Source organism: Sus scrofa, chromosome 12, assembly GCF_054392235.1.
Source record: "Sus scrofa isolate SSC_HxYL_T2T_F1_AM1 chromosome 12, Sscrofa_HxYL_maternal_Yorkshire_Landrace_v2.0, whole genome shotgun sequence".
Taxonomy (NCBI): domain Eukaryota; kingdom Metazoa; phylum Chordata; class Mammalia; order Artiodactyla; family Suidae; genus Sus; species Sus scrofa.
Genome location: NC_139394.1, coordinates 41,817,406 through 41,843,881, shown reverse-complemented (window position 1 = coordinate 41,843,881; position 26,476 = coordinate 41,817,406). Strand labels below are relative to the sequence as shown.

At 43.5% G+C, this 26,476-nt stretch overlaps 1 protein-coding gene across 26 annotated transcripts in view; it reads left to right on the top strand.

Annotated features, from left to right (window-relative positions):
* The first annotated feature begins 3,024 nt into the window (after positions 1-3,024).
* BCAS3 (BCAS3 microtubule associated cell migration factor) overlaps positions 3,025-26,476 on the top strand; it is a 580,731-nt gene continuing 557,279 nt past the window's right edge. For 21 of the 26 annotated variants that reach the window (XR_014821299.1, XR_014821300.1, XR_014821301.1 and 18 more), the window contains exons 1-4: positions 3,449-3,505; positions 4,914-5,001; positions 9,994-10,048; positions 20,430-20,505. Coding sequence is in view for 21 of the 26 variants with exons in the window: in XM_021068166.2 (XP_020923825.2) it covers positions 4,931-5,001; positions 9,994-10,048; positions 20,430-20,505 (202 nt within the window). In the remaining 5 variants the exon portion in view is untranslated. Of the gene's footprint in view, positions 3,400-3,448; positions 3,506-4,913; positions 5,002-9,993; positions 10,049-20,429; positions 20,506-26,476 lie in introns of those variants that run through there. The other 5 variants (XM_084985045.1, XM_084985048.1, XM_084985047.1 and 2 more) reach the window with 2 other exon arrangements.

Sequence of the window (26,476 nt, the reverse complement as noted above, 5' to 3'; positions counted from 1 at the left end):
ATTCTTTGATATGGCCATTGATTAACATTTGTGGCTTAAGGGCTCCAGGGAGTAACATCCCCACAGGCCTTGTTTACTGTAGGGAGTGTACCTATGCCCAGATGCACATTAATCCCTAATCTCCTGTGACTCAGTTTATGGGAAGAAAAGGGCAAAGAATTTATGAGACTTATGGAATATTTTCACCCCTAAGACCCTATTGGACAAAGACTGATATGGGTAATTGAGCAAGGCCAATAGGAGAAAACCACATCTTTCTGGACCCCATGCTGGTGCCCCCCATCTTTTTCTTTTTTTTTTTTTTTTGTCTTTTAAGGGCCTCACCCGCAGCATATGGAGGTTCCCAGGCTAGGGGTCTAATCTGAACTATAGCTGCCAGCCTACACCACAGCAACGCCAGATCCTCAACCCATTGAGTAAGGCCAGGGATTGAACCCGCAACCTCATAGTTCCTAGTCAGATTTGTTTCTGTTGCACAACGACGGGAATGCCTTCCTTTTTTTTTTTTTTTTTGGCTTCACCCTTGGCATGTAGATGTCCCCAGGCCAGGGAATGAACCCAAGCCACAGTGGCGACAGCACTGGATCCTTAGCCCAATACATCACAAGAGAACTCCTCTTTATTTTTCCTTATGCTTGACTGAAAATTGAAATATTAAAGTTCTGGGAGTTCCCTCCAGGCTCAGTTCATCATGATTCTAAGTGAAATCAAATTATTTTATCACTGCTTAAATCATGTGATTATTGTTCCAGTGTTTTGGGGGCCAAAACAAGTGAGGCAATGGCTTGTTTGAGGCTAAAAAAAGAATCCTAATCCTACCAAACAAAAAGAAAATATCTTGACCTTGACATTTGGTTTGCATATGTACAGTTCCCTGACAATTCTCTGGGAAATTCTTCGTTGTTTTTGATTTGCAGGGCCTTGGGAGGGGCAATTTTAGTCATTTGAGATTTATTACAATGGGCTATTGTAGCAACTGGAAGAACACGGGACTCTGGCTTGAAATCACTCTTACACTGAAAATGATTTTCCTAGCTGGGATTGCTCAGTCCCCAGAATAGATTGTTGAAGTTTCCCCAAGTTCCAATACTCTGAAATGACTCAGGAGCTGGCAAAATGTATTAAGCATGAGTGGGAAATGCTCACCACAAATTCTACTTTATTCTCTATTTGCAGGCTCATGAGAGATTTGAACATCTTTGTGGAGAAAAAGGAGTAATTAGAAATAGTTGATTAATTCATACTTAGAAGTAGTTAATTTAAAGAAATTTCTAATTGGTTCTAGGAATTTAAAATTTATTTACACCTCGTAACATTATCTTATGAGGCTCATAACATTCTTTCCACAATTCACAAAGGATGAAATCCGGGCAGAGAAATTCACTTCCAGTAAAAAAAAATGCATAACTTCAACGGGGTTCATCCTATCTGTAAATGTTGTCACTCATTTGCTCAAGCCCAAATTACAGGCATCATTCTGAATTCTCTTTTCCTTCCTTCCTTTCTTTTTTTGCTTTTTAGGGCCGCAACTGTGGCATCAGTTCCCAGGCTAAGGGTTGAATTGGAGTTACAGCTTCTGGCCTATGCCACAGTCACAGCAACGTGGGATCCTTTTTTTCTGTTTGCTTGTTTTGTCCTTTGTCTTTTTAGGGCTGCAGCCGTGGCATATGGAAGTTCCCAGGCTAGGGGGTGAATCAGAGCTGTAGCTGCTGGCCTATGCTGCAGCCACAGCCATAGCAATTCAGGATTCGAACCCCCAACCTCATGGTTCCTAGTCAGATTTGTTCCCACTGCACCACGATGGGAACACCCTAATAATTCTTCTTCAAAATTCATTCCTTTTTAGGGCCTATATACTTGTGTCTTTTGTCTAGACTACTTTTCCCTTAGAGTAGCTTTCTCATTTCCTTAATTGAATTCTTTGTTCAAATGTCACCTCCTGATCACAACACCTAAAATAAGCCATCTCCTATCTCTATTTATATCCATTTTTTATAGCATTTTACACAACTTCAATGTGTTTATTGAAGTTTATTTATAACAAACTTCTGTGAGTTTATTTCTGTTTTCCTGGAGTTCCCGTGGAGGCTCAGTGGTTAACGAATCCGACTAGGAACCATGAGGTTGCGGGTTCGACCCCTGGCCTTGCTCAGTGGGTTAAGGATCCGGTGTTGCTGTGAGCTGTGGTGTAGGTCACAGACTCTGCTCTAGTCTCATGTTGTTGCTGTGGTGAAGGCCATCAGCTACAGCTGTGATTTGACCCTTAGCCTGACCATATGTCCTGGGTGCAGCCCTAAAAACTCAAAAAAAAAAAAAAAAAAAAAAGACGAAAAAATCTCCACAGTTCTGGGAATTTGTGTTGTGGAAAAAGACGAATGTTCAAAATCTTTTATTAGCCAATGTGCAAACATTAGCCTGATAAATATCACTTAGGGTGTCCTTTTTATTGGCACTAATTGAGCGTCACAAGCAAACGGGTGGCTTCTTGGCTAGGTCTCTGTCTGTCTCTCCAGCACTTGGTTAACTGCATATTTCCGGTGAGGTGTCTTTACTAAACTTTCACCTCCTCCACTCTGCTAAAAATTAAAAAAAAAATTCTACTGTTGTATCAGCCACTTTGTTACAAACTCCGTGCCTATTAATAAGCCATATTCTCACGGGATTGTCATGAGTGTTAAACTTGATAGTACTCATGAAGTGCCTAGGACTGTACTGAGTGTTCCTTCAATAAAACAGTAAATATATCTGATGGAAAGACACCATGGAAATCTCAATCTGTTCCTTACGGGAAGTATAAACAGGTAAGGAAGAGGTCAGGCGTGGTCCACAAACCTAAGTCAAATTGATAATACCCTCCTCACCCCTCATTCAGATCACCACCTAGGCTCCAGGGCTGCCCACCAGCGCAAATAAGCCTAGGCTCCCGGAAGGTAAACACATCGAGAAGGGCGGGGCAGAAGGCGGGTTCGGGATGGGTGAGTGGCCCGCTAACAGTGATTGGCAGCTGCCATGTCCACGTGCTTTGAGCTCCGAACCAGCTGTCGCGAGAATTCGATGTAAACAGACCGGTTCTCCAGTGGTCCGACTCCCAGCCTGAGACGCCCAAGTGAGGTGCACAGGCTTTTGCAGCATGATACTGTCTCACGAAGCTACGGAGGTTCTATGTGCAAAGGAAAAGAGACATGTTAGTCACTCCTCCACACCTGCCTGCGTTCGCAACCGAACCTGACACCTCGGCTTCACCCGAACTTACATACTGTTTTGTTTTCCCTCGAGCCCCAGCGGATTGGATCAATTCAGGAGGCGGGCCCGCCTCTTTTCTACTTGCTGGTTGGCGAAGCTGACCTCTGAGGGCGGTGCCCGGCAGCGAACAGTTTGCTTCTGGGATTGGCTAGAAAGGTAGTTCCGCTGAGGCGTGGTAGGAAGTGGTAACCGTCAATCACGAAGGGAGACTCCAAACAGTGAGCCTTGAGCTGGAGAACAGCGTTTACCGGCGGGGCGGCCGGTGAGAGGGCTGGCGGTGCTGTGGCTTTGGGGAGGCTGGGCGAGGACGAGGGACTAGCTGCGTGAGGGGAGAGGGCTTGGCTGGCAGGAATTCGACGAGGGGGATCTGTGGAGATCGGAGGGGGAGGGGAGGAAGGGCAAGGGGCCAGAGGGCGGCCAGGGGCAGCGGTGGCTCAGCGTTGGAGGTTAAGTGGGTAGCGCCGTGCTGGTTGTCTTTCAGGAGAGTGGGATCTGAGGGGCTGGCGAGGGTCTTCCTCAGGAGACAGGGCCCTTGAGGACTGTTCTTGGGAGGCTGTGTTTCGAGAAATAAAGGGAGGAATGGAAATGAGAGAGCTGAGGGACTGGAGGTGAAGGTATCCACTGGGGAAATGGGTACCTGGGCTAGTTGGGGCGAAGGGTGTTTTGGTTGTGGCAGATGGGACTCATCAATGTGCGAGTTTTCAGATAAGGTGATAGAATGCTCCCTGCTTAAAAGAGATGGTTTTAGGGGCTTTCAAGATTAATTCCAGGCTGTGGGCTTTCTTTCCTGAACCATGTAAGAGATCTGTCTCTTTTAACCTTAATCAAGCACATTCCATGCTTTTAAAATCTCCCCAGTGATTCAGGTGCTTTTTAGACATTCGAGGGTCAGGGTTCAATGACGTGACTGGAAAGGATAAGGGGCTTCTAATATAAGTTATTGTTGCTTATTTAGACAATGATGATTAGGTTACAGTAGTGGGGGTGGGGGATGGGGGTTTTAACAAATGGGATTTCAAACATCTTGTTAAATTGTGATCATGCAGTCTTTTTTTGAGTGCATATAATTGAGTTTCAGGTGTACATATATATATGAGTTTCAGGTGTACAACACAATGATTTGAAAGTTGTATATATTGTGAAATGACCACCACAGTAAGACTAGTTCACATCCATCACAATACATGTTAAAATACACAGTCTTATTCATAGAGTCCCCACAGTCTTAGTTGGAGGTATTACCTCATTGTTCCATTTGGTCTTAAAATAGTGTACCAGGTATATTTTCATTGTTCTCAATGGAAGATTTCAGTAAATTCTTTAATTTTGGCTCACAAAGGTAGCACATTTGTTTTTATAAAGTGATCCTGTGCTGGGCTTTGCATCCCTTCCTAGTTTATATTAACAGGGGATCACAGGGTCCTGCAAGAGTCTTAAGTAGTTTTGTGGTTCTTGTCGTGGTCCAAATAAGAAAACCTCAAGAAATCTTTTATCTTACTTTTTCCTCTTCTGCCCTCCCCTCTTTCAGGTGTAATAGGAATTGTTGGGGAATTTTCCTATATTGTAGGTATTTTTGGCAAGGGATCTCTAGCAAGCAGCCCTAAATCTTCCTCCTTACCCCCCCCAATGACAATAATCTGTTTTTTTCTGTCTTTTTGTTCTGGAAACAGGTTTTGTGAATGAAGCAATGGCTACAGATTCCCCCAGAAGACCCAGTCGATGTACTGGTGGAGTGGTGGTGCGCCCTCAGGCTGTCACGTAAGCAAGTTTCAGATAAGCCTAATAAATGAAGGAGTGGTAACTTTCAGGTTTCCTTTGTGAGCAGTGCTTACTTTTGTAAAATCCGTTTAATTTTGGCTTTACAGGATGACAAATATCATTACCAAGGCCAAATAAAAGCAATAATTTGGAGCTCAGGTTGATGTATTTAGCACATTTATAGAGTATGTGAAAAGCACTATGGTAAATCCTTTTTTTTGGTTTTAGTTGTGGGGGCCTGTCCCCAGGGCATGTGGAAGTTGCTAGGCCAGGAATGGAACTCTTCCAAGCTGCTGCAGTGACATCACTGGATCCTTAACCCCCTGTGCCACAAGGGAACTCCACAAATCCTTGAGTACTGTTTTTTTCAAACCTCAAGTTTAACAGTTAGTGGGTCATTAAATCATTTAATGGATCAGGACCATTATTTAAAAAATGAAATAAAACATGAAAGTTGGGAGTTAGTATTGTTTTGTGGCATGCACATAGATATATTCATTCATATGTGTGTGTATGTTTACTAGATTGTGATGTCACTTACGCTAGATCTCAGAAATTTCATAGTCAGTGTCATAGGAAGTACAGTTCTATATTTTAAGCATTTTGTTGTCTTTTTTTTTTTTTTTTTTTTTTAGGGCCACACTTGCAGCATATGGAGATTCCCAGGTTAGGGGTTGTATCAGAGCTGTAGCCACTGACCTATGCCACCGCCACATCAGATCCGAGCTGTGCCGGGGACCTACACCACAGCTCAGGGCAATGCCAGATCCTTAACCCACTAAGTGAAGCCAGGGATCGAACCTGCTTCCTCCTGCATACTAGTCAGATTCATTTCCGCTGAGCCACAATGGGAACTCCCTATTTAAAGCATTTTTTGACAAAGCATATCTATACTTTTAATCTAATATAGTTTTAAATGTGTATACTTGGAAGCACTATAATAAGTAAAAAATATGCTAGCAAAACAGCATGAGAATTTAGAAGGAATATTTTAGTGGGAATATTTTATTTTATTTTATTTTTATTTCTATTTTTTGATCTCTTGTCTTTTTAGGGCTGCACTCACAGCACATGGAGGTTCCCAGGCTAGGGATTGAATCGGACCTGTAGCTGCTGGCCTATACCACAGCCACAGCATTGTTGTATCCCAGCCTCATCTGTGACCTACACCACAGCTCATGGCAATGCTGGATCCTTAACCCACTCAGCAAGGCCAGGGATTGAACATGCATCCTCATGGATGCTATTTGGGATCGTTTGAGCCACGACAGGAACTCCTAGTGGGAGTATTTTAGATCTTTAGGTTTCATTAAGAAGCTAAATGAATAGAATTTTGGCAGTTAGAGTCAAGCTCACATTTTTGGCAAAGGTAATAGAGTGAGCTGAGGTGGGAATGGCAAGCTGTTTTCATAAATGAAATCTAGGGAAGTTGCCCTGTTTAAAGGAGGTTGCGGTAGACAATTAAGACCCTTGAATACTTGGCTAAGAAGTGAAATTTGTTTTCTGCCTTTTAAAATGTTAATAATGGGATTGTAGCAGTTTGAATTATTTCTCTTGGACAGAATAGCATGATATGTAAAGACTACCTTCTCAGGCTAACAAAAGTATGTGTATAATATGATATTTTACCATTATTCTTCCTTTTTTCCCTCCTGCATTTCCTAAGGCTCTTTATTTCTTTGCTAATGATGGACCATTGCAACAGGTTAAGTTATGAGTTAGGTACTATTTCAGTCTTCCTTTTATAGGTGAGGAAACCAAAGCAGAGAAAAGTTAAATAAATTGTACTTGGTAACAGTCAAGAAAGGGGAACCTGGGAGTTCTCATCATGGCGCAGTGGTTAACGCATCCAAGTAGGAACCATGAGGTTGCGGGTTCGATCCCTGGCCTTGCTCAGTGGGTTAAGGATCTGGCATTGCCGTGAGCTGTGGTGTAGGTTGCAGACGTGGCTCGGATCTCTCATTGCTGTGGCTCTGGCGTAGGCCGGTGGCTACAGCTCTGATTAGACCTCTAGCCTGGGAATCTCCATATGCCGCGGGAGCCGCCCTAGAAAAGGCAAAAAGACCAAAAAAAAAAAAAAAAAAAGAAAGAAAGGGGAACCTGGATCAAACTCAAGCAGTTTGTCTCCAGTCTGTGTGCTTATGCAGTGTTCTGTGCAGCCTCACGTATATTGCTTTTTGTTATGCAATACATAATTTTAGTACTTTTGAAGTTATTTTATTTATTCAGTATTCTTTTAACAAATAATGGTTGGAAGTTCCTCTGTGGCTCGGCAGGTTATGAATCCGATTAGTATCCATGAGGATGTGGGTGTGATCCCTTACCTCACTTAGAGGGTTAAGGATCTGGCGTTGTCTATGCTGTGCTGTAGGTCCCAGATGTGGCTTGGATCCCATGTTGCTGTGGTGTAGCCCTGTAGCTGTAGCTTTGATTCGACCCCTAGCCTGGGTCTGGCCCTGAAAAGAAAAGAAAAAAATAGTTCTGTGAAGACATACTTAGTTTTTTTTATGATTGTTTTGTTTTGTTTTGTTTATTTGTTTTTTGTCTTTTTGCCATTTCTTGGGCCGCTCCCGCGGCATATGGAGGTTCCCAGGCTAGGGGTCGAATCGGAGCTGTAGCCACCGGCCTACTCCAGAGCCACAGCAATGCAGGATCCGAGCTGCATCTGCAACCTACATCACAGCTCACAGCAACACCGGATCCTTAACCCACTGAACAAGGCCAGGGATCGAACCCGCAACCTTATGGTTTCTAGTCGGATTCATTCACTACTGAGCCACGACAGGAACTCCAGTTTTTTTTTTTTTTTAATTTAATTAAAAAAAATTTTTTTTTTTAGGGCCGCACTCAGGGCACATGGAAGTTCTCAGGCTAGGGGTGAAATCGGAGATGCAGTTACCAGCCTACACCACAGCCACAGCAATGCAGGATCTGAGCTGTGTCTGCGACCTACACCACAGTGCAGGACAACACCAGATCCTTAACCCACTGAGCGAGGCTGGGTATCAAACCTGCATCCTCATGGATACTAGTTGGGTTCCTCAGCCACTGAGACACAAAGGGAACTCCCTGTGAAGATGTCTTAAAACTCTTTTTAAGGCCTGCACATGCAGCAAAATAGAGATCTATTTTGCTCTATACAGGTAAGGGACAAGGTTTGTAACCAGATTAAAGAGGAGGTCATGACATACTGAGTCATCAGCAACAGCTTTTCTTGCTCTAACTAGGGCATGCTTCTGCTCTGACTCAAGAGGAAGGTCCTGCTTAAGCCAAGTCTTCTGTCATCAGTCCTTCAAACACTAGTTAAAAGTTCATCTATATCAAAAGAAGAGAGCATGGAGTTCCCGTCATGGCTCAGGGGAAACGAATCCGACTAGGAACCATGAGGTTGCGGGCTTCCATCCCTGGCCTTGCTCAGTGGGTTGAGGATCCAGCGTTGCCGTGAGCTTTGGTGTAGGTCACAGAGGAGGCTCAGATCTGGCGTTGCTGTGGCTGTGGTGTAGACTGGCAGCTACAGCTCTGATTGGACCCCTAGCCTGGGAACCTCCACATGCTGAGGGTGCGGCCCTAAAAAGACAAAAGACAGAAAAAAAAAAAAAAAAAAAAAAGAGCATGTGGCCATAAAAAAGAATGAAATGTTGCTACTTGTAGCAACATGGATGTATTTAGAGATTATCATAGTGAATGAACTAAGCCAGGCAGAGAAAGACAAACATTATACAGTATCACTTATATGTGGCATTTAAAAAATAACAAATGAACTTATTTATAAAACAGAAATAGACTCATAGGTATAGACAACAAACTTATGGTTGCCAAAGGGGAAAGATGAGGGAGGGATAAATTAGAAATATGGGGTTAACATGTGTACTGCTATATGTAAAATAGAGAGACAACAAGGGCATACTGTATAGCACAAAAAACTATTTGATATCTTGTAATAAACTATCATAAAAAAAATCAGAAAAATGTAGAACTAATGACTTTGCTGTTCACCTGAAACTAACACAATATTCTCAATCAACTATACTTTAGTCAAAAAAAAAAAAATTGAGCATGGTGGACTGCCTGTGTGGCCTACAGCATAAGTACATGGCATAACTACATTGTTTCTGCATCAGCTGTGGTTCACTCCCTGGCCCTGGAACTTCCACATGCCATGGGTGCAGCCAAACATTAAAAAAAAAAAAAAAGAGCGTGGGAGTTCCCTGGTGGCCTAGTGGTTAAGGATTCAGCAGTGTTACAGCTGTGGCTCAGGTCACTGCTGAGACATGGGTTTGATGCCTGGCCTGGGAACTTCCACATGCCATGGGTGCAACCAAAAATACCTTTTAAGGGCATAAATTTTAAGAGAATGTTTTAAAAGTTAAAATATCATTTGTATTTAACACAATATACAAAGAAATTAAGAAAGCAGATTAGCAGAATTACCAGGCCATGAGAATTTTTTTTTTTTTTTTTTGGCTGAACCCATGGTATATGCAAGTTCCTGGGGCAGCAATCAAACCCGCATCATAGGAGTTCCCCGTTGTGGCGCAGTGGTTAGTGATTCCAACTAGGAACCATGAGGTTGCAGGTTCGATCCCTGGCCTCGCTCAGTGGGTTAAGGATCCGGCATTGCCGTGAGCTTTGGTGTAGGTCGCAGTCGCAGCTTGGATCCTTAGTTGCTGTGGCTCTGGCGTAGGCCTGTGGCTACAGCTCCAATTAGACCCCTAGCCTGGGAACCTCCATATGCCGTGGGAGCGGCCCTAGAAAAGGCAGAAAAAAAAAAGACAAAAAAACAAACAAAAAGAACAAACCCTTATCGTAGTTGCAGCCGGCACCACAGCTGCATCATTGACGGATCCTTAACCCGCAGTGCCACACAGGAGATTCTTTTTCTTTTTTAAAAAAATGTTATGAATAACTTTATTAGGGCTCGTAGAAGAAGCTTTTCCATGTTTCGTATTAAGGTGACATGATAAATTTTATCCATTTCACCCTTTTTTTCAGAGAGCAGTCCTACATGGAAAGTGTCGTGACTTTTCTGCAGGATGTTGTACCTCAGGTAAGTGTCTGTGGTGTCAGAAATAGTAAGTTTGCTCTTGTCCAGGGAAGCCTTGAAACAGTCTGTTTCCTAAACTTGACACCAGTATCAGCTTCAAACTTTTGGAGTTCCCATGGTGGTACAGCAGAAATGAATCTGACTAGGCACCGTGAGGCTGTGGGTTCAATCCCTGGTCTCGCTCAATGGGTTGAGGATCCCGCGTTGCCGTGAGCTGTGGTGTAGGTCACAGAGGCGGCTTGGATCCTGCGTTTCTGTGCCTGTGGCATAGGCTGGCAGCTGTAGCTCCGATTGGACCCCTGGCCTGGGAACCTGCATATGCCGTGTGTGCGACCCTAAAAAGAAAAAAAAAAAAATTTAGAAAGACTTTTGATGTTGTAGCACCCTGAGCATTTGCAGGGTGGAACCATTCTTGCTGTTATTAGATGTGCCTTAGTTTTGTGCTGACGGTGGCACAATTATTATTCCTCAGCACCTGCTTTCCTAAAAGGAATCGAGGTGAGATGTGAAGTTGAGAGATGGGGCTTGGGACGGTCTCCTTGGCTTCTGTTTCCAAAGTCTTTCTCTTGTCCTACTTAAATGTTGCCTGTGGGAAGTGAAAAAAACAATATAGGCTTTCTATTTGGTTAACTAGATGTTACATTAACCAGTGCAAGTCTGTATCATGTTCATCTCAGGCAGTGCTTTTATGCCAGTTAGAACTTGCCTGGTTACGAAGTTCCTTGTTACTAAGTTGTAAGAGAGTGAGTCCGTTCCTGTTCCCTTTCTGTAAATGTGACAAAAAAGAATGGGAGCAGTCCTCCTGGGATCATCTCTGCCGCACTTAAGACTTGAGTCTCTGCTCACCCAGACTTAAATTAACATAACACTTGGCACACTCATTAAAAATACTAAGTTCCAGGCCCGTGTCCAAGAGACTTGCACTCAGTGAGATTGTGGTTGGCATCCAGTAACTTGGGTTGCTAGCAAGAATCTCAGGTGATTCTTGTGAAACAGTTTCTTTTTTTTTTTTTTTTTTTGTCTTTTTGCTATTTCTTGGGCCGCTCCCGCGACATATGGAGGTTCCCAGGCTAGGCGTCCAATCGGAGCTGTAGTCGCTGGTCTACGCCAGAGCCACAGCAATGTGGGATCCAAGCCGCATCTGCGACCTACACCACAGCTCACAGCAACACTGGATCCTTAACCCACTGAGCCAGGCCAGGGATCGAACCCACAACCTCATGGTTCCTAGTTGGATTCGTTGACCACTGAGCCACAACGGGAACTCTTGAAACCGTCTCTTTGGGAAGCACTGTTCACTGGAACTTCTGAAGGGAAGAGCTTCTGTGTTTTCTCCTGTGGTGATGTCCGTGTTCTGACCGCCGTGGAATCTGTCATGTTCAGAGAGGACATTCATAGATCCAGTGTCCTAGCTTTATAAGAAGGCACTTGATGGAGTTCCTTTCGTGGCCGGTGGCTACACCTCCGATTCGACCCCTAGCCTGGGAACCTCCATATGCCGCAGGTGTGGCCCAAGAAATGGCAAAAAGACAAAAAAAAAAAAAAAAAAAAGGCCCTTGAAAAGTCTAAAATCCAAATGTCCCTTTAGCAAAAAAATTGTATGACTCAAATAAGGGAAAGTAGTAAGGCACATGGGTACTTCTTTATTTTCAGTCAACTTTAATGAAAATAGGCCACAATGATAAGGTCTGTGGGGTGTATATACTTTCTTTTCCTGAGGATCCTGCTTAAGAAGGGAAGTCTGTTTGCTTGAAACTGTCAGATGTAGTAGCAGTGACTTAGAAAGTGTTAAACATGATCATATAGACAGAATATTGCTAAGGGAGTGCATAGTGAAGAAAGAGGGAAAGAATCAAGTTCTAAAGGACATTGAAGGTAGAATTAATTGAAAGGGTTGGAAAGGTTGGGTACTTGGTAGTGAGGGAAATTGCCTCTCTGGGGATGGTAGGCAGCAGATTTGCTGTGGCTGTGGAACATCTTGTACTCTGTACAGCCCAGGCTTCCAGACAATGTGGGGCAGAAATCCAACTTGGTCTTCTGCAAACTGTACCTTTCTCTTATGCCCTGAGCCCTGACATGAGGCTAGTTCCAAGGAAGGGGCATTTAAAAATTTTGGTGGAGTTCCCATCTTGACTCAGTGGTTAATGAATCCGAATAGGAACTGTGAGGTTGCAGGTTCGATCCCTGGCCTTGCTCAGTGGGTTAAGGATCAGGCGTTGTTGTGAGCTGTGGTGTAGGTTGCAGATGCAGCTCGGATCCTACGTTGCTGTGTCTCTGGCGTAGGCCAGCAGCTACAGTTCCGATTAGACCCCTAGCCTGGGAACCTCCATATGCCGTAGGTGTGGCCCTAAAAGGACAAAAGAAAAAAAAAATTTGGTAATTTGCCTGTCCCTTGGGTGCCGCTTTATCAAATTTTTACAGAGGCACCATTTGTGCTGGTGGAATCCCTGTGTAGCATGTTTTTGTAGGCTGGAGGAGAGAGGCTGTGGTCAGAGGCTTTGAGGGAATAGTTGGAGAGTTTGCTAGAGAAATAACAATACTAGATTGAGTAATGGTTTGAAAATAGGGGCCTGCTAAAACTGATAGGGTAGAAATGCTGGAAGGAAGATTAACTTAGTTTTTATGAGGATTGTGCATTAGAAAGGAGATAGTGAGGAGTTCCCGTCCTGGCGCAATGGTTAAGGAATCTGACTAGGAACCATGAGGTTGCAGGTTTGATCCCTGGCCTTGCTCAGTGGGTTAAGGATCTGGTGTTGCCGTGAGCTGTGGTGTAGGGCGCAGACACGGCTCGGATCTGGCATTGCTGTGGCTCTGGTGTAGGCTGGTGGCTGCAGCTCTGAGTAGACCCCTAGCCTGGGAATCTCCATATGCCACGGGAGCGGCCCTAGGAAAGGCAAAATGAAAAAAAATAAATAAATAAAAATAAAATAAAAAGAAAAGAAAGGAGATAATCAACGCTATTGTCTGTGAAGATTTGGATCAGAGTTAAGTAAATGTGGAAGTAAAATTGTAATCAAGGATCTATCTAAGAATGAGAATATTCATTTAAGAAATTTATGTTGGGGAGTTCCCATCGTGGTGCAGTGGTTAACGAATCCGACTAGGAACCATGAGGTTGCGGGTTCGATCCCTGGCCTTGCTCAGTGGGTTAACGATCCGGCATTGCCGTGAGCTGTGGTGTAGATTGCAGATGCGGCTCGGATCCCGCGTTGCTGTGGCTCTGGTGTAGGCCGGTGGCTACAGCTCCGATTTGACACCTAGCCTGGGAACCTCCATATGCCACGGGAGCGGCTCAAGAAAAGGCAAAAAGACCAAAAAAAAAAAAAAAAAAAAAAAAAAAAGAAATTTATGTTGGGAATTCCCATTGTGGTTTAGCAGATTAAGAACCCGACTAGTATCCATGAGGATTCGAGTTTAATCCCTGGCCCCCTTCAGTGGATTAAGGATCCAGAGTTGGTGCAAGCTGCATCATAGGTTGCAGGTGCAGCTTGGATCTGGTGTTGCTGTGAGTGTGGCGAAGGCTTCAGCTGCAGCTCTGGGTCGACCCCCAGCCTAGGAACTTACATATGTTGCAGGTGCGGCCCTAAAAAGAAAAAAAAAAAAAAAGAAATTTATGTCATGCAAGTCTTTATTCTAGTTACTGTGGAAAGCAAGCAAAAACTCAGGCAGCAGGCATTTACTCCAGCATCCACTGTGTCAAGGCACTGGGTTAAGTTGGCTTCCTGGTTTTGCACAGCATTCAAGCAGTCTTTTTCTGTAAATGGCCAGATAAATTTTGTAGTCCATACAATGTCTGTTGCACCTACTTAGTCCTGCTTTTTTTTGTAAAAGAATGGGTGTGGCTGTGTTAAAATAAAACTTTATTGGCATTCTCTGGTGGCGCAGTGGGTTAAAGGATCTGGCAGTGTTATTGTTTTGGCTTGGATCACAGCTGTGGTGTGGGTTGATCACTGACTCAGGAACTTCTATATGCCATGAGTGAGGCAAGAAACAAACAAAAAAACCCAACCCACTTTATTTATGAACACAGGTGGCAGGCCAGATTTGGTGACTCATGGCCCCCTTTTTTCCATATTTAATCCAAAATCCCCCAGTGGCACTGTGTGGTCAGCCATTTGGAAAATGATTTTTTTAAAAGCTGATGTTATGGGAGTTCCCACTGTGGCTCAGTGGTTAACGAATCCGACTAGGAACCATGAGGTTGAGGGTTCCATCCCTGGCCTTGCTCAGTGGGTTAAAGACCCGGCGTTGCCATGAGCTGTGGTATAGGTGGCAGACGCGGCTCAGATCCTGCATTGCTGTGGCTCTGGTGTAGGCCGGCGGCTACAGTTCTGATTAGACACCGAGCCTGGGAACCTCCATATGCTGTGGGAGCGGCCCTAGAAAAGCCAAAAAGAAAAAAAAAAAAAAAAAAAGCTACTCTTATGTTCCAATTCCTGCCCTATTCTGGGAATCCTTGAGTTCATGGAGCTTAGAAATTATTCTGTGAGTTTCCAGATACCCTTCAAAGGGAAAAAATATGTTGTTAGCTTAGTATAGCTTTTTTAGTTGTCACAAATAGAATGAACTCACACTGTTTTACAGGTGTCATTAATGGTTGGTAGAAACCCTATGCTGTACCCTTTGTTTTTTTTTGTTTTTTGTTTGTCTTTTCTAGGGCCTCACCCTCAGCATATGGAGGTTCCCAGCTAGGGGTCTAATCGGAGCTGTAGCCCCCGGCCTACACCAGAGCCACAGCAATGCCAGATCCTTAACCCACTGAGCAAGGCCAGGGATCAAACCCACAACCTCGTGGTTCCTAGTCAGATTTGTTAACCACTGAGCCACGATGGGAAATCCAATGTACTCTTTGATACAATAATTGTATTTAGGAAATTTTATTAAAAAAAAATGTCAGGGAGTTACCTTAATGGTTCAGCGGTTAACAAACCCGACTAGGATCCATGAGAATGTGGGTTTGATCTGTGGGCTCACTTAGTGAGTTAAGGATCTGGCATTGCCATGAGCTGTGGGTTAGGTTGCAGACATGGCTCGAGTCTGGCGTTGCTGTGGTTATGGCATAGGCTGGCAGTTGCAGATCTGATTTGACCCCTCCTGGGAACTTCCATATGCCAAGGGTGCAGCCCTAAAAAGTGCGTGCATGTGCACACACGTCAGCAAAGATAAAAGTTAAAGCTCAAAACTTTTCAGTGAGACATGTAACATTTTTTCAGTGTGAAAAATTGTAGCCAGCCCAAATGTCAGTAGCAGTTAAGCAAATTATGATACATGGTCCCTATAGAATAATTATAATTTAAAAAAACTACTTTTTTTTTTTAATGACTGCAACCCATGGCATATGGAAGTTCCTGGGGTAGGGATCGAATCTGAGCTGAAGCTGTGACCTGTGCTGCAATGGAAACGCCAGATCCTTTTAATGCCAGATTGAACCCAAGCCTCCGCAGCAACCTGAGCCACTGCAGTTGTATTCTTAAACCATTTTGCCAGCAGGAATGCCTGAAACCACTTCATACTTTTGATAATAGATGCAAACTATTACATTTAGAATGGATAGACAATAAAGTCCTACTGTATAGCACAGGGAACTATATCCAATCTCCTGGAATAGAGCATGCCTGAAAATAATAAAATATGTCTATATATGTGTGTGTGTGTATATATATTAATCAGTTTGCTGTAGAGCAGAAATTGGCACAACATTGTAAATCAACTATATTTTTGTTTATTTGTTTATTTATTTATATTTTAATTTTTTATCTTTTTAGGCCTATACCCTTGGCATATGAAGTTCCCATGCTAGGGGTCAAATCAGAGCTGCAGCTGCTGGCCTACACCACAGCCACAGCAATGCCAGATCTGAGCTTCATCTTCAACCTATGCCCCAACTTGTCACAAAGCCGGATCCTTAACCCACTGAGTGAGACCAGGGATCAAACCTGTGTCCTCATGGGTACTAGTTGGGTTCATTACCCCTGAGCCACAATGGGAACTCCCAACTATAGTTTGTTTGTTTGTTTATTTATTTTGTCTTTTTGCCTTTTCTAGGGCCACTCCCTCGACATTTGGAGGTTCTCAGGCTGGGGGTCTAATCGGAACTGTAGCTGCCGGCCTACACCACAGCCACAGCAATGTGAGATCCAAGCCACATCTGCAACCTACACCACAGGTCACAGTAATGCTGGATCCTTAACCCACTGAGCAAGGCCAGGGATCAAACCCGAAACCTCATGGTTCCTAGTTGGATTCGTTAACCACTGAGCCACGACGGGAACTCCCCAACTGTAGTTTAATAAAAAGAAAAAAATTTTTACTTTTGATAATAGCACATATGGAAGTTATTTTCTCTATGGTGAAAAATAAAACAATCACATTTATAATGATAGTTGCTGTGTTTTTATTTACTTATTTTTTCCCGTGTGCTAAGTCTTTTTTTTTTTGTCTTTTTGCCTTTTTCTAGGACTACACCCATGGCATATGGAGGTTTCCAGGCTAGTGGTTGAATCAGAGCTATAGCTGCTGGCCTACACCACAGCCATAGCAATGTGGGATCTGAGCTGCATCTGTGGCCTCCACCACAGCTCATGGTAACACGGGATCCTTAATCCACAGAGCGAGGCCAGGGATTGAACCCGCACATCCGCAAGGATACTAGTTGGATTTGTTTCCGCTGTGCCACGACAGGAATTCCCTTCTGTGTTTTAAAAATTCAACCGTAGCTTTACGCTTACGAACGTGTATATATGTTAGAAACCAGATAAGGAATAAAAGGAGAACTAAACCTACCCTGTACTCAGTAATGAGGTGAAATTTCAAGTCTAAATAAGAGGTAGAGCACTTGGCTCTTGGGTGAGCAGGAGGGCTAACAGAGTCAGTGCTGGGGGGAGAGGGACAAGCCTCTGTGCGGCAGTACAGTGACCTCCATGAAGGTAGCAAATGAGCCTGGATGGGCACTGGGTGCATCTGGGCTTCACTAACAATAAAATACCAAACATGAGCAAAGAATATCATAAAAAAATGAGAGGCAGAATGTCATGCTGTCACAGGCCTTCTGTTTTTTTTTTTTTTTTTTTGTCTTTTGTCTTTTCAGGCTGCACCTGAGGCATATGGAGGTTCCAATCCACAGCCACAACCCGGGATCCGAGCTGCGTCTACAGCCTACACCACAGCTCACAGCAATGTTGGAGCCTTAACCCCCTGAACAAGGCCAGGGATTGAACCCGAAACCTCATGGTTCCTACCTAGTCAGATTTGTTTCTGCTGTGCCACGACGGGAACTCCCTGTCACATGCTTTCTTGATGCCCACTTGCAGGAAGATACATAAGAAGCAGCCCTAAGATGCTTAAGTCAACTTCATAGAAATTTCTCAGAAATGCTTAGTGAAAAGGACACTATGTCTGCTAAGGAGAGAGGAAAACTTGAAGACATAGCAAAAATATGCAGCCTCATTATGAAAGTCTTGTTTCCCCCTGAAGGGGAAAGAAAAGCAGTTTAAGAATCCCAGTACACTGAAAGGCCTCTTTTAAACCTTGGCACTGCCTATCAGTCAGAAATCAAAGGAGAGCATCCTGTAAATGTTGCAGAGGCATTGAGAGAATGCTGAATAAGCAGGAGATACAGAGCCTTATAATCAATCTGCTAAATGGAAGAAAAATTTGAAATATGTTATTGCTTTACCAGATTAAGGGACAGCCAGACACAGGAAAAAAAGAAGTGGTTGGAAATGCAGTGTGGATTCCTGGATTGGGTCCTGGAGCAGAGAAAAGATATTGGTGGAAACACACTGGTGAAATCCCAATAAAGTCTGGGGCATAATTAGTAGCAATGCACGGTGCTAGTCTCCTAGTTTGGACAAGTACACCATAGTGTAAGGTACGATTTGGTTAGATTAGGTAGTTAACAGTAGGAGTTACTGGCCGGAGCAGGGGTCGGGGGGGAGCAATATGAGAACTCTACTAAGTTTAATAATCTAAAACTATTCCCAAAAAAGAAGGCTATTTTAATTTGGTCTTTCATCTTTTTAGGGCTGCATCTGTGGCATATGGAGGTTCCCAGGCCAGGGGTTGAATCGGAGCTACAGCTGCAAACCTACACCACAAGCCACAGCAAAGTGGGATCTGAGCTGTGTCTTGACCTACATCACACACAGCTCATGGCAATGCCAGATCCTTAACCCACTGAACGAGGCCAGGGATCAAACCCAAGTCCTCATGGATACTAGTTGGGTTTGTTAACCTCTGAGCCACGATGGGAACGTCAAGAAGGCTATTTTTTAAAAAGGAGAGTTTTAAGGATGAAGAGAGCAAGGCCAAGGAAGAAGAAAAGAAGATGCTGAGGTGGTTGAAGATAAAGTTGATGAATCAGTTGTTTTTAGTGCAAGTTTTCCTTTTCTCCAAAGGAATCAACTGCCCTATACACATCTCTGCTTGTTTTTTTTGAAAACAAAGACAATTGAAATCATAAGGAGGTGTATGTTTTTTCTCTTATTGTATAGTAAACCTACTATTAAACTAACCCTGTTTTGGAGTTCCCTTCGTGGCTCAGTGGTTAATGAATCTGACTAGGAACCATGAGGTTGCGGGTTCGATCCCTGGCCTCACTCAGTGGGTTAAGGATCCTGCATTGCCGTGAGCTGTGGTGTAGGTTGCAGACGCGGCTCAGGTCCCGAGTTGCTGTGGCTCTGGTGTAGGCTGGTGGCTACAGCTCCGATTAGACCCCTAGCCTGGGAACCTCCATATGCCCTGGGAGTGGCCCTAGAAAAGGCAAAAAGACAAAAAAAAAATAATAACCCTGTCTTTTAGTAATATTTTCAGTGGCCATTAACCTTGTGTGGTATGAGAAAGGGAGTATAAAATGGCTTGAGAATTGAAAGCAAGTCCTGTGTAACACAAATTACATATGGGATAGTGGTTTTTTTTGTGTGCTTTCAATACAGCTTATATGAAATGTTCTGTGACCTGAGTACTACTTTATAACTGAAAATGTTGCCACTCTTCTTTTGACGCGTTAAATGCTTACAAATATGTATAGTAATCTAAAATATTTTAAATAAAAATATTTGCTTTGTGGGGGCATGACTCCCTTTGAATACTAGTAGGTACTGTTGATACTCTTCCTGTGACTTCTTGGCAGTTTATACTTATCTTTGTGACCCTTGCAGGCCTGCAAGAAAGCTAATAGGTTGGGTCTGGAGGCCAGATAAGAGACTGAAAAAGTAATACTTTTTTTTTCTTCACCCCCAGTCCTAGGCCAGCATCCTCCAGAGCTGTGGTTAGCAGAATGTAATGCTTTTGACAGTTCTAGGTAGAGTATAATTGCCTGATCATCAACTCCTATGTGTGGTAGTTTGGTTTATTTCTTCAGCTCTATTTGTTGACCAATATAGGAGATTATTTAGTTTTTTGAATACCTTTGAATTATAGTGATACTTCCTAATAGACTATGATCATTGTACTTTTTTTTCTTTTTTCTTTCTTTCTTTTTTTTTTTTTTGCTATATCTTGGGCCGCTCCCACGGCATATGGAGGTTCCCAGGCTAGGGGTCTAATCGGAGCTGTAGCCACCAACCTATGCCAGAGCCACAGCAACGCAGGATCCGAGCCACGTCTGCAATCTACACCACAGCTCACGGCAACGCCGGATCGTTAACCCACTGAGCAAGGCCAGGGATCGAACCCGCAACCTCATGGTTCCTAGTCGGATTCGTTCACCACTGCGCCACAACGGGAACTCCTGATCATTGTACTTTAGGTTTCTGCAATTCTTAGGCTAAAACCCTTGGCCGTGACCGTGGCATGCGGAAGTTCCTCAGCCAGAGATTGAACGTTTGCCACAGCAGCCATCTGATCTGCTTCAGTGACAATGCTGGGTCCTTAACCCACTATGTTATAAGGGAACTCCAAAAAAATGTTTTTTGACCAAGGTTATCAGACTCCTGCATAACTTTGGGAGTAAAAATATGACAAAATGTGCTGGTACCCAAGATAGAGGCTTGGTGATGTTCAAAGGGGATAGGGTTGGCTTTAAGTTATTCTTTGTTTTGAACAACAGTAATATTTGAGCTTTAAAACATTTTCCTTCTGGGAGTTCCCGTTGTGGCGCAGTGGTTAACTAATCTGACTAGGAACCATGAGGTTGCAGGTTTGATCCCTGGCCTTGCTCAGTGGGTTAAGGATCCGGTGTTGCCGTGAGCTGTGGTGTAGGTTGCAGACGCGGCTTGGATCCCGCATTGCTGTGGCTCTGATGTAGGCTGGCAGCTACAGCTCCGATTCGACCCCTAGCCTGGGAACCTCCATATGCTGCAGGAGAGGCCCTAGAAAAGGCAAAAAGACAAAAAAAAAAACCCACAAAAACATTTTCATTCAAATGTTTCTGTTTGTTCTGCAGGCTTACAGTGGAACGCCTCTAACAGAAGAGAAGGAGAAAATAGTCTGGGTCAGATTTGAAAATGCAGATTTAAATGGTATGGTTTTAACTTTTTTTGGGGGGGGCATATGAATTAAATCTTTGAGGTTGACCTAATTCCAAAAAGAGAACCCTTACTTTTAGTCAGATTACTTTCTCTTAAAGTAAGAGAAATAAGACAATTTTATTTTTAATTTAAAAAGTAACATATTCAACTGTGGAAACTTTATTAGAACTATTAATAATATTGTGTCGTGCGAGTCTTACTTAAAGTCACTGTCAACATATGTTGCCTAGCCTTCAACGTCAGGTCCAAGTGAGATAACAAGTTCTTAGAAAAGAGGTTTTTATAATTCAAGTTTGGTCAGTTGTATCAGATTTGTAACTGCAGAATAATCATTACCAGAGTTCCCGTTGTGGTGCAGTGGTTAACGATTTCGACTAGGAACCATGAGGTTGCGGGTTTGGTCCCTGTCCTTGCTCAGTGGGCTAAGGATCCGGTGTTGCCGTGAGCTGTGGTGTAGGTTGCAGACGCGGCTCGGGTCCCGCGTTGCTGTGGCTCTGGTGTAGGCCAGTGGCTACACCTCCGATTGAACCCTGGCTTGGGAACCTCCATATGCCGTGACAGCGGCCCAAGAAAATGGCAAAAAGACAAAAAAAATTATCTTTTTATGACTGTGAAATTTCCTGTTTACCAGTATATTTTTCCTCCTTTTCTTTCTTTCTTTTTTTTTTTTTTTTTGGCGGCACCCACGAAATGCAGAAGTTCCTGGGTCAGGGAGTGAACTCGTGCCGCATTTGTAAACAGAGCCACACGGTGACAATGCCAGACCCCCTGAGCTGCCTGGGAACTCCCTTCCTTTTCCTTCTTTGTTAAAAACTATTTATGTATCTGCCATCTTTTGTTTTCTGTCACCATTTCCTCCTGAATTCAGACTTTTTCTCTGCTGGAAATATATTTGCTTTGTGGATGTCAGAATGTATTGTAGGACTTTCTTGATTTAATAACAAAGAAAATGTGGTTGTGGTCTTGGCAATATGAGCCAGATAGTAGCAAACACTTGTACAGCATAGAGGAAAAATAATAAGTAATTTTTAACAGTTTCATGTCAGCAGTAAAAAAAATGATGTTTTTTTTTGGTCTTTTTTTTTCTTTTTTTTTTAAGGCTGCACCCATGGCATATGGAAGTTCCCAGGGTAGGGGTCCAATCGGAGCTGTAGCTGCCGGCCTGCTCCACAGCCACAGCGTCAGATCCGAGCTGCATCTGTGACCTGTACCACAGCTCAAGGCAATGCCAGATCCTTAAGCCACTGAGCAAGGCCAGGGATCAAACCCGCATCCTCATGGATTCTAGTCAGAATTGTTTTTGCTGTGGCACAATGGAAACTCCCAGTGTATAGTTTGAGTCCCAAAACACAAGAACTGCCCACTTCCTAGCCTGTGAGGGGAAATTCTTGCCTTCCTCTAGCTCATCCTGAGTTGGTCAGTTCTAATATCAAGGTCTAATATTGTACTTAGTCATTGATTTTTATATTCAACAGGATTTTTTTTTTTTTTAGTTGCAAGTCATTAGTTTAAGGGAATCTAAAAAAAATTAATTGTGGTTAAATGCATTTAACATACAATTTACCAGGGTGTTCCCCCTCTGGCTCAGTGGGTTAAGGACCTGATGTTGTCTCTGTATGGATGTGGGTTTGATTCTTAGCCTCGCTCAGTGCGTTAACGATCTGCTGTTACAACAAGCTGCAGTGTAGGTCGCAGGTGCAGCTCAGATCTGGCATTGCTGTGGCTGTGGAGTGGGAACTGGCCTGGGAATTTCCATATGCTGCAGGTATGGCTATCAAAAGCAAAAAAACAAACCAACAGTGGTAAAATGGGCATTCCCTTCGTGGCTCTGTGGTTAATGAATCCAACTAGGATCCATGATGATGTGGGTTTGATCCCTAGCCTCGCTCAGTGGATCCGGCGTTGCCATGAGCTGTGGTGTAGGTCGCAGATGCGGCTCAAATCCCCCGTTGCTGTGGCTCTGGTGTAGGCCGGCAGCTGTAGCTCTGATTAGACCCCTAGCCTGGGTTTGGCCCTAGAAGGCCAAAAGAAACCCCCAAAACAACCAGTGGTAAAATGTCCCATCCTAACCATTTTCAAGTGCAGAGCTCAATAGTGTTAAGTTCATTCATATTGTTAGGCAACCAAAATCCAGAACTCTTTATCTTATAAAACCGAAATGCTACACCCATTAAACAACAACTTTACATTCTCTTCTTCCCACTAGCCCTTGGCAGCCATGATTCTACTTGAATTCTCTATGAATTTGAGATACTTAAGATACTTTATAAGCTGTATCATACAGTATTTGTCTTTTTTTTTTTTTTTTGGTTTTTAGGGCTGTACCTGCGGCACATGGAAGTTCCCAGGCTAGCGGTTGAATTGGTGCTACAGCTGCCGGCCTGCACCACAGCCACAATATCACAGGATCTGAGCAATGTCTGTGACCTACACCACAGCTCACAGCAATGCTAGATCCTTAATCCACTGAGTGAGGCCGGGGTCAAACCTGCATCCTCATGGATACTAGTTGGGTTCACTTCTGCTGAGCCACAGGGGGAACTCCGGTATTTGTCTTTCTGTGACTGGCTTATTTCACTTAGCATAATCTCCTCCAGGGTCACTCATGCTGTAGCCTGTGCTTGATGATCCACTGTGTGTATCTGCCACATATTGTTTATTTCTTCATCGATGGTCATGTGGGTTGCTTCTGCCTTTTGGCTTTCTGAATAATACTAATATTCGTGTGTGTACAGCTATCTCTTTAAGTCCCTGCTGGAATACTTTCCAGTTATGGGAATAGTTGCAGTGGTTAAGGATGTGGTACTAGCTTTGGCTCGGCTAGCTGTGTGCTTGCTCCTGTGCTTGATGGGGGGGGGGGGTAGGATTAGTTACAAGGAAAGAGGGAAGCATAGAGTAGGAAGTGTATGAGGTATGCAAGGATAGTAGCTGTTATAAGCCTCTGTGGCTCCAGTGGGCCTGGATCCCCATTTCAGCTACTTACTTCCTAGATGTATTCACTTAGATGTCCTACAAGTGCCTCAAGCTTAGTCCTTTTCCCATCTAACTATGTCCCCTCTTAAGCTATGCTTCAACCCCACTTGCCTTTCCGGCCCTTAAAGGCCCAGAACTTTTGTGTATGGGTGTGTGTTCACTTTTAATGGAGTATAATTGACTTACAATGTGGTGTTAGTTTCAAGTGCACAGCAAAGTGCACACACATATATCTGTTCTTCTTCTTCTTTTTTTTTTTTTTTTTTGGCCACCCTGTGGCATATGGAGTTCCCCAGCAGGGATCAGATCTGAGCCCTCTAGTAACCATGGGTTTGCTCTTGCTTTTTTTTTTTAGGGCTGTACCTGAGGCATGTGGAGGCGCCCAGGCTAGGGGTCAAATTGGAGCTACAGCTGCCGGCCTACACCACAGCCATAGCAACTCAGGATCCGAGCCACGTCTGTGACCTACACCACAGCTCAAGGCAATGCCAGATCCTTAACCCACTGAGCGAGGCCAGGGATTGAACCTGCAACCTCATAGATACCAGTCAGGATCATTAACCACTGAGCCACGATGGAAGGTGAGCAGAAAAGCCAGTATTCCCTACTCCCCTTCTCAATTGCAAACAGTTTTCTAAGGAGGGAGAGTGTACTGAGTACACACTGGGCGAGGTTCACAGATAAGATAGACGTGTTTTGAAGGAGGACATTGTCGTTAGCTAAAACCACATGGCTAGTTGTCTGTATAGGTAAGACCGTAAAGTCCATATTTAAGGGAGAAATAAAAAAGAAACCAGTTAAAAAAAAAAGGTGAAGAGTAGTTATTGGATGAACTAACCAGTGATTGATTGTGTGATAGAAGATATAAAGTCAAAGAATAAGAATTGCTTAAAGCTCTAACAGTTCTGAAGAATAAGATTTTTATGAAATTAAGAGTTTCATTCACAGGTAATAAAGGTTGTTCTACCACCATCCAGAGAAATGAAAATAGCACAAGTGACTAAGCAGAATCTAGAATAAGAAGATTTTGTTTATATAACGACCTTGGAGTCTTATATTTGGCATTTGAGCCCTTCTAAAAGTCACAACCTGTGATCAAGTTGGTTGCTGTATTTTTTGTTTGTTTCCTCGGTTTTTTTTTTTTTTTTTTTTTTTTTTGGCTGTGCCATGGCACGTGGAAGTTTCCAGGCCAGGGGTTAAACCTGAGCTGTGATAGTGACCTGAGCTGCTGAAGTGACAATGCTGGATCCTCAACCTATGCACCACAGGAGAATTCCAAGATGGTAGCTGTAGTAGAAGATGACTGGGTTGAGTGTCAAGAGTCCTGAGATTTCTCGGAAATTCCTGAATGGCACAGTGGGTTAAGCATCCAGTGTTGCCACAGGCAGCTATGGCACAGTTCCAACTTCATTGTGGGTTTGATCCTTGGTGGGGAACCTTCCATCTGCCAAAAAAAAAAAAAAAAAAAAAGGCAAAACACAAAAACGACAGTCCTGAGATTTCTCTTTGGCTTTGAGTAAATTATACCTTGGTCTTATCAATGATAAGATGCATGTCAAGCAGGGTTTTTGTGCACCCAATTAAATGATGTATATACAAAACACAGATGATAAAAGAGCATTTAAATGTTAGATTTAAAGAGCATTAATTATGCCCTAGGAAAATAAGGTTATGATTCTGAATTTTGCTGCACACAGAATCACGTGCTATGAATTTTCTGCTAGTGAATTCCTGTTAAAGGAAAATCAGCATGAAAAAAAATCACTGAGTATAAGCTGTGTTCAATCTTTTCATCTTTATATTTGAGCAACGGGAAGTCTCTAATGTCTAGAACTGGGGTGAGGAGGGATGTTGTTATTTGTATCTTACAAAGAGCACTCTGACTGTATAGTACGGTGGGCAGTGGTGGAGGCAGGAAGTCATTTATGCTTTTGCAGTAGACATTGTACACAGGGGTGTGTAGGAAGATTGGCCCTAGATTTATTGCTAGAGGGAGGGAAGAAGCTGGTTCCTGATTTTGCTATCTGGACAGATAATCATGCTCTTCACCAAAATAGGGAGCCCTGGAAGATCAGGTTTGGGGAGGAAATCCTGATCTTGGAGCGGACTTTGATCGTCTGTTGAGACATCCAGAAACCCACACTGAGGGAGTCACTAGCAGATCCTAACTGAAGGAATGGTTGGAATGCGATCACTTGGTGGGGGCGGGGGGGGGGGGTGTAGAGGGTATGCTGTAAGAAGAAGAGGGCATGTAGAATTAGCTCAGAGTAATTCCAGTATTTAAGGAGTAGTTAGAAAAAGCTCAGCCAGCAGAGGAAGTGGCCAAGGAGTGACTAGAGCGGAAGAAAACCAGGAGGATAGGCTTAGAAAATCAAGGGAAAATATTTTAAGGAGAAAATGGTGAGCATTGGTTAAAGCTGCTAAATAGTCTTAACAAGAAATGCCTGGAAAACCTACATTCAACAACTTGTAGGTTATTGGTGACCATAGCGGAGGTCACTTGGGAGAAATGTTGGGTACAGAAACACATTTTGAAGTGGATTTGGGGTGAATGAGAGATGAAGAACATATGACAGAAACAACTCAAGGAATTTTTTTAAAAAATTTTTTCCCGCTGTACAGCAAAGGGATCAAGTTATTCTTACATGTATACATTACAATTACATTTTCCCCCCACCCTTTGTTCTGTTGCAACATGAGTATCTAGACATAGTTCTCAATGCTACTCAGCAGGATCTCCTTGTAAATCTGTTCTAAGTTGTGTCTGATAAGCCCGAGCTCCCGATCCCTCCCACTCCCTCCCTCTCCCGTCGGGCAGCCACAAGTCTCTTCTCCAAGTCCATGATTTTCTTTTCTGAGGAGATGTTCATTTGTGCTGGATATTAGATTCCAGTTATAAGTGATATCATATGGTATTTGTCTTTGTCTTTCTGGCTCATTTCACTCAGTATGAGATTCTCTGGTTCCATCCATGTTGCTGCAAATGGCA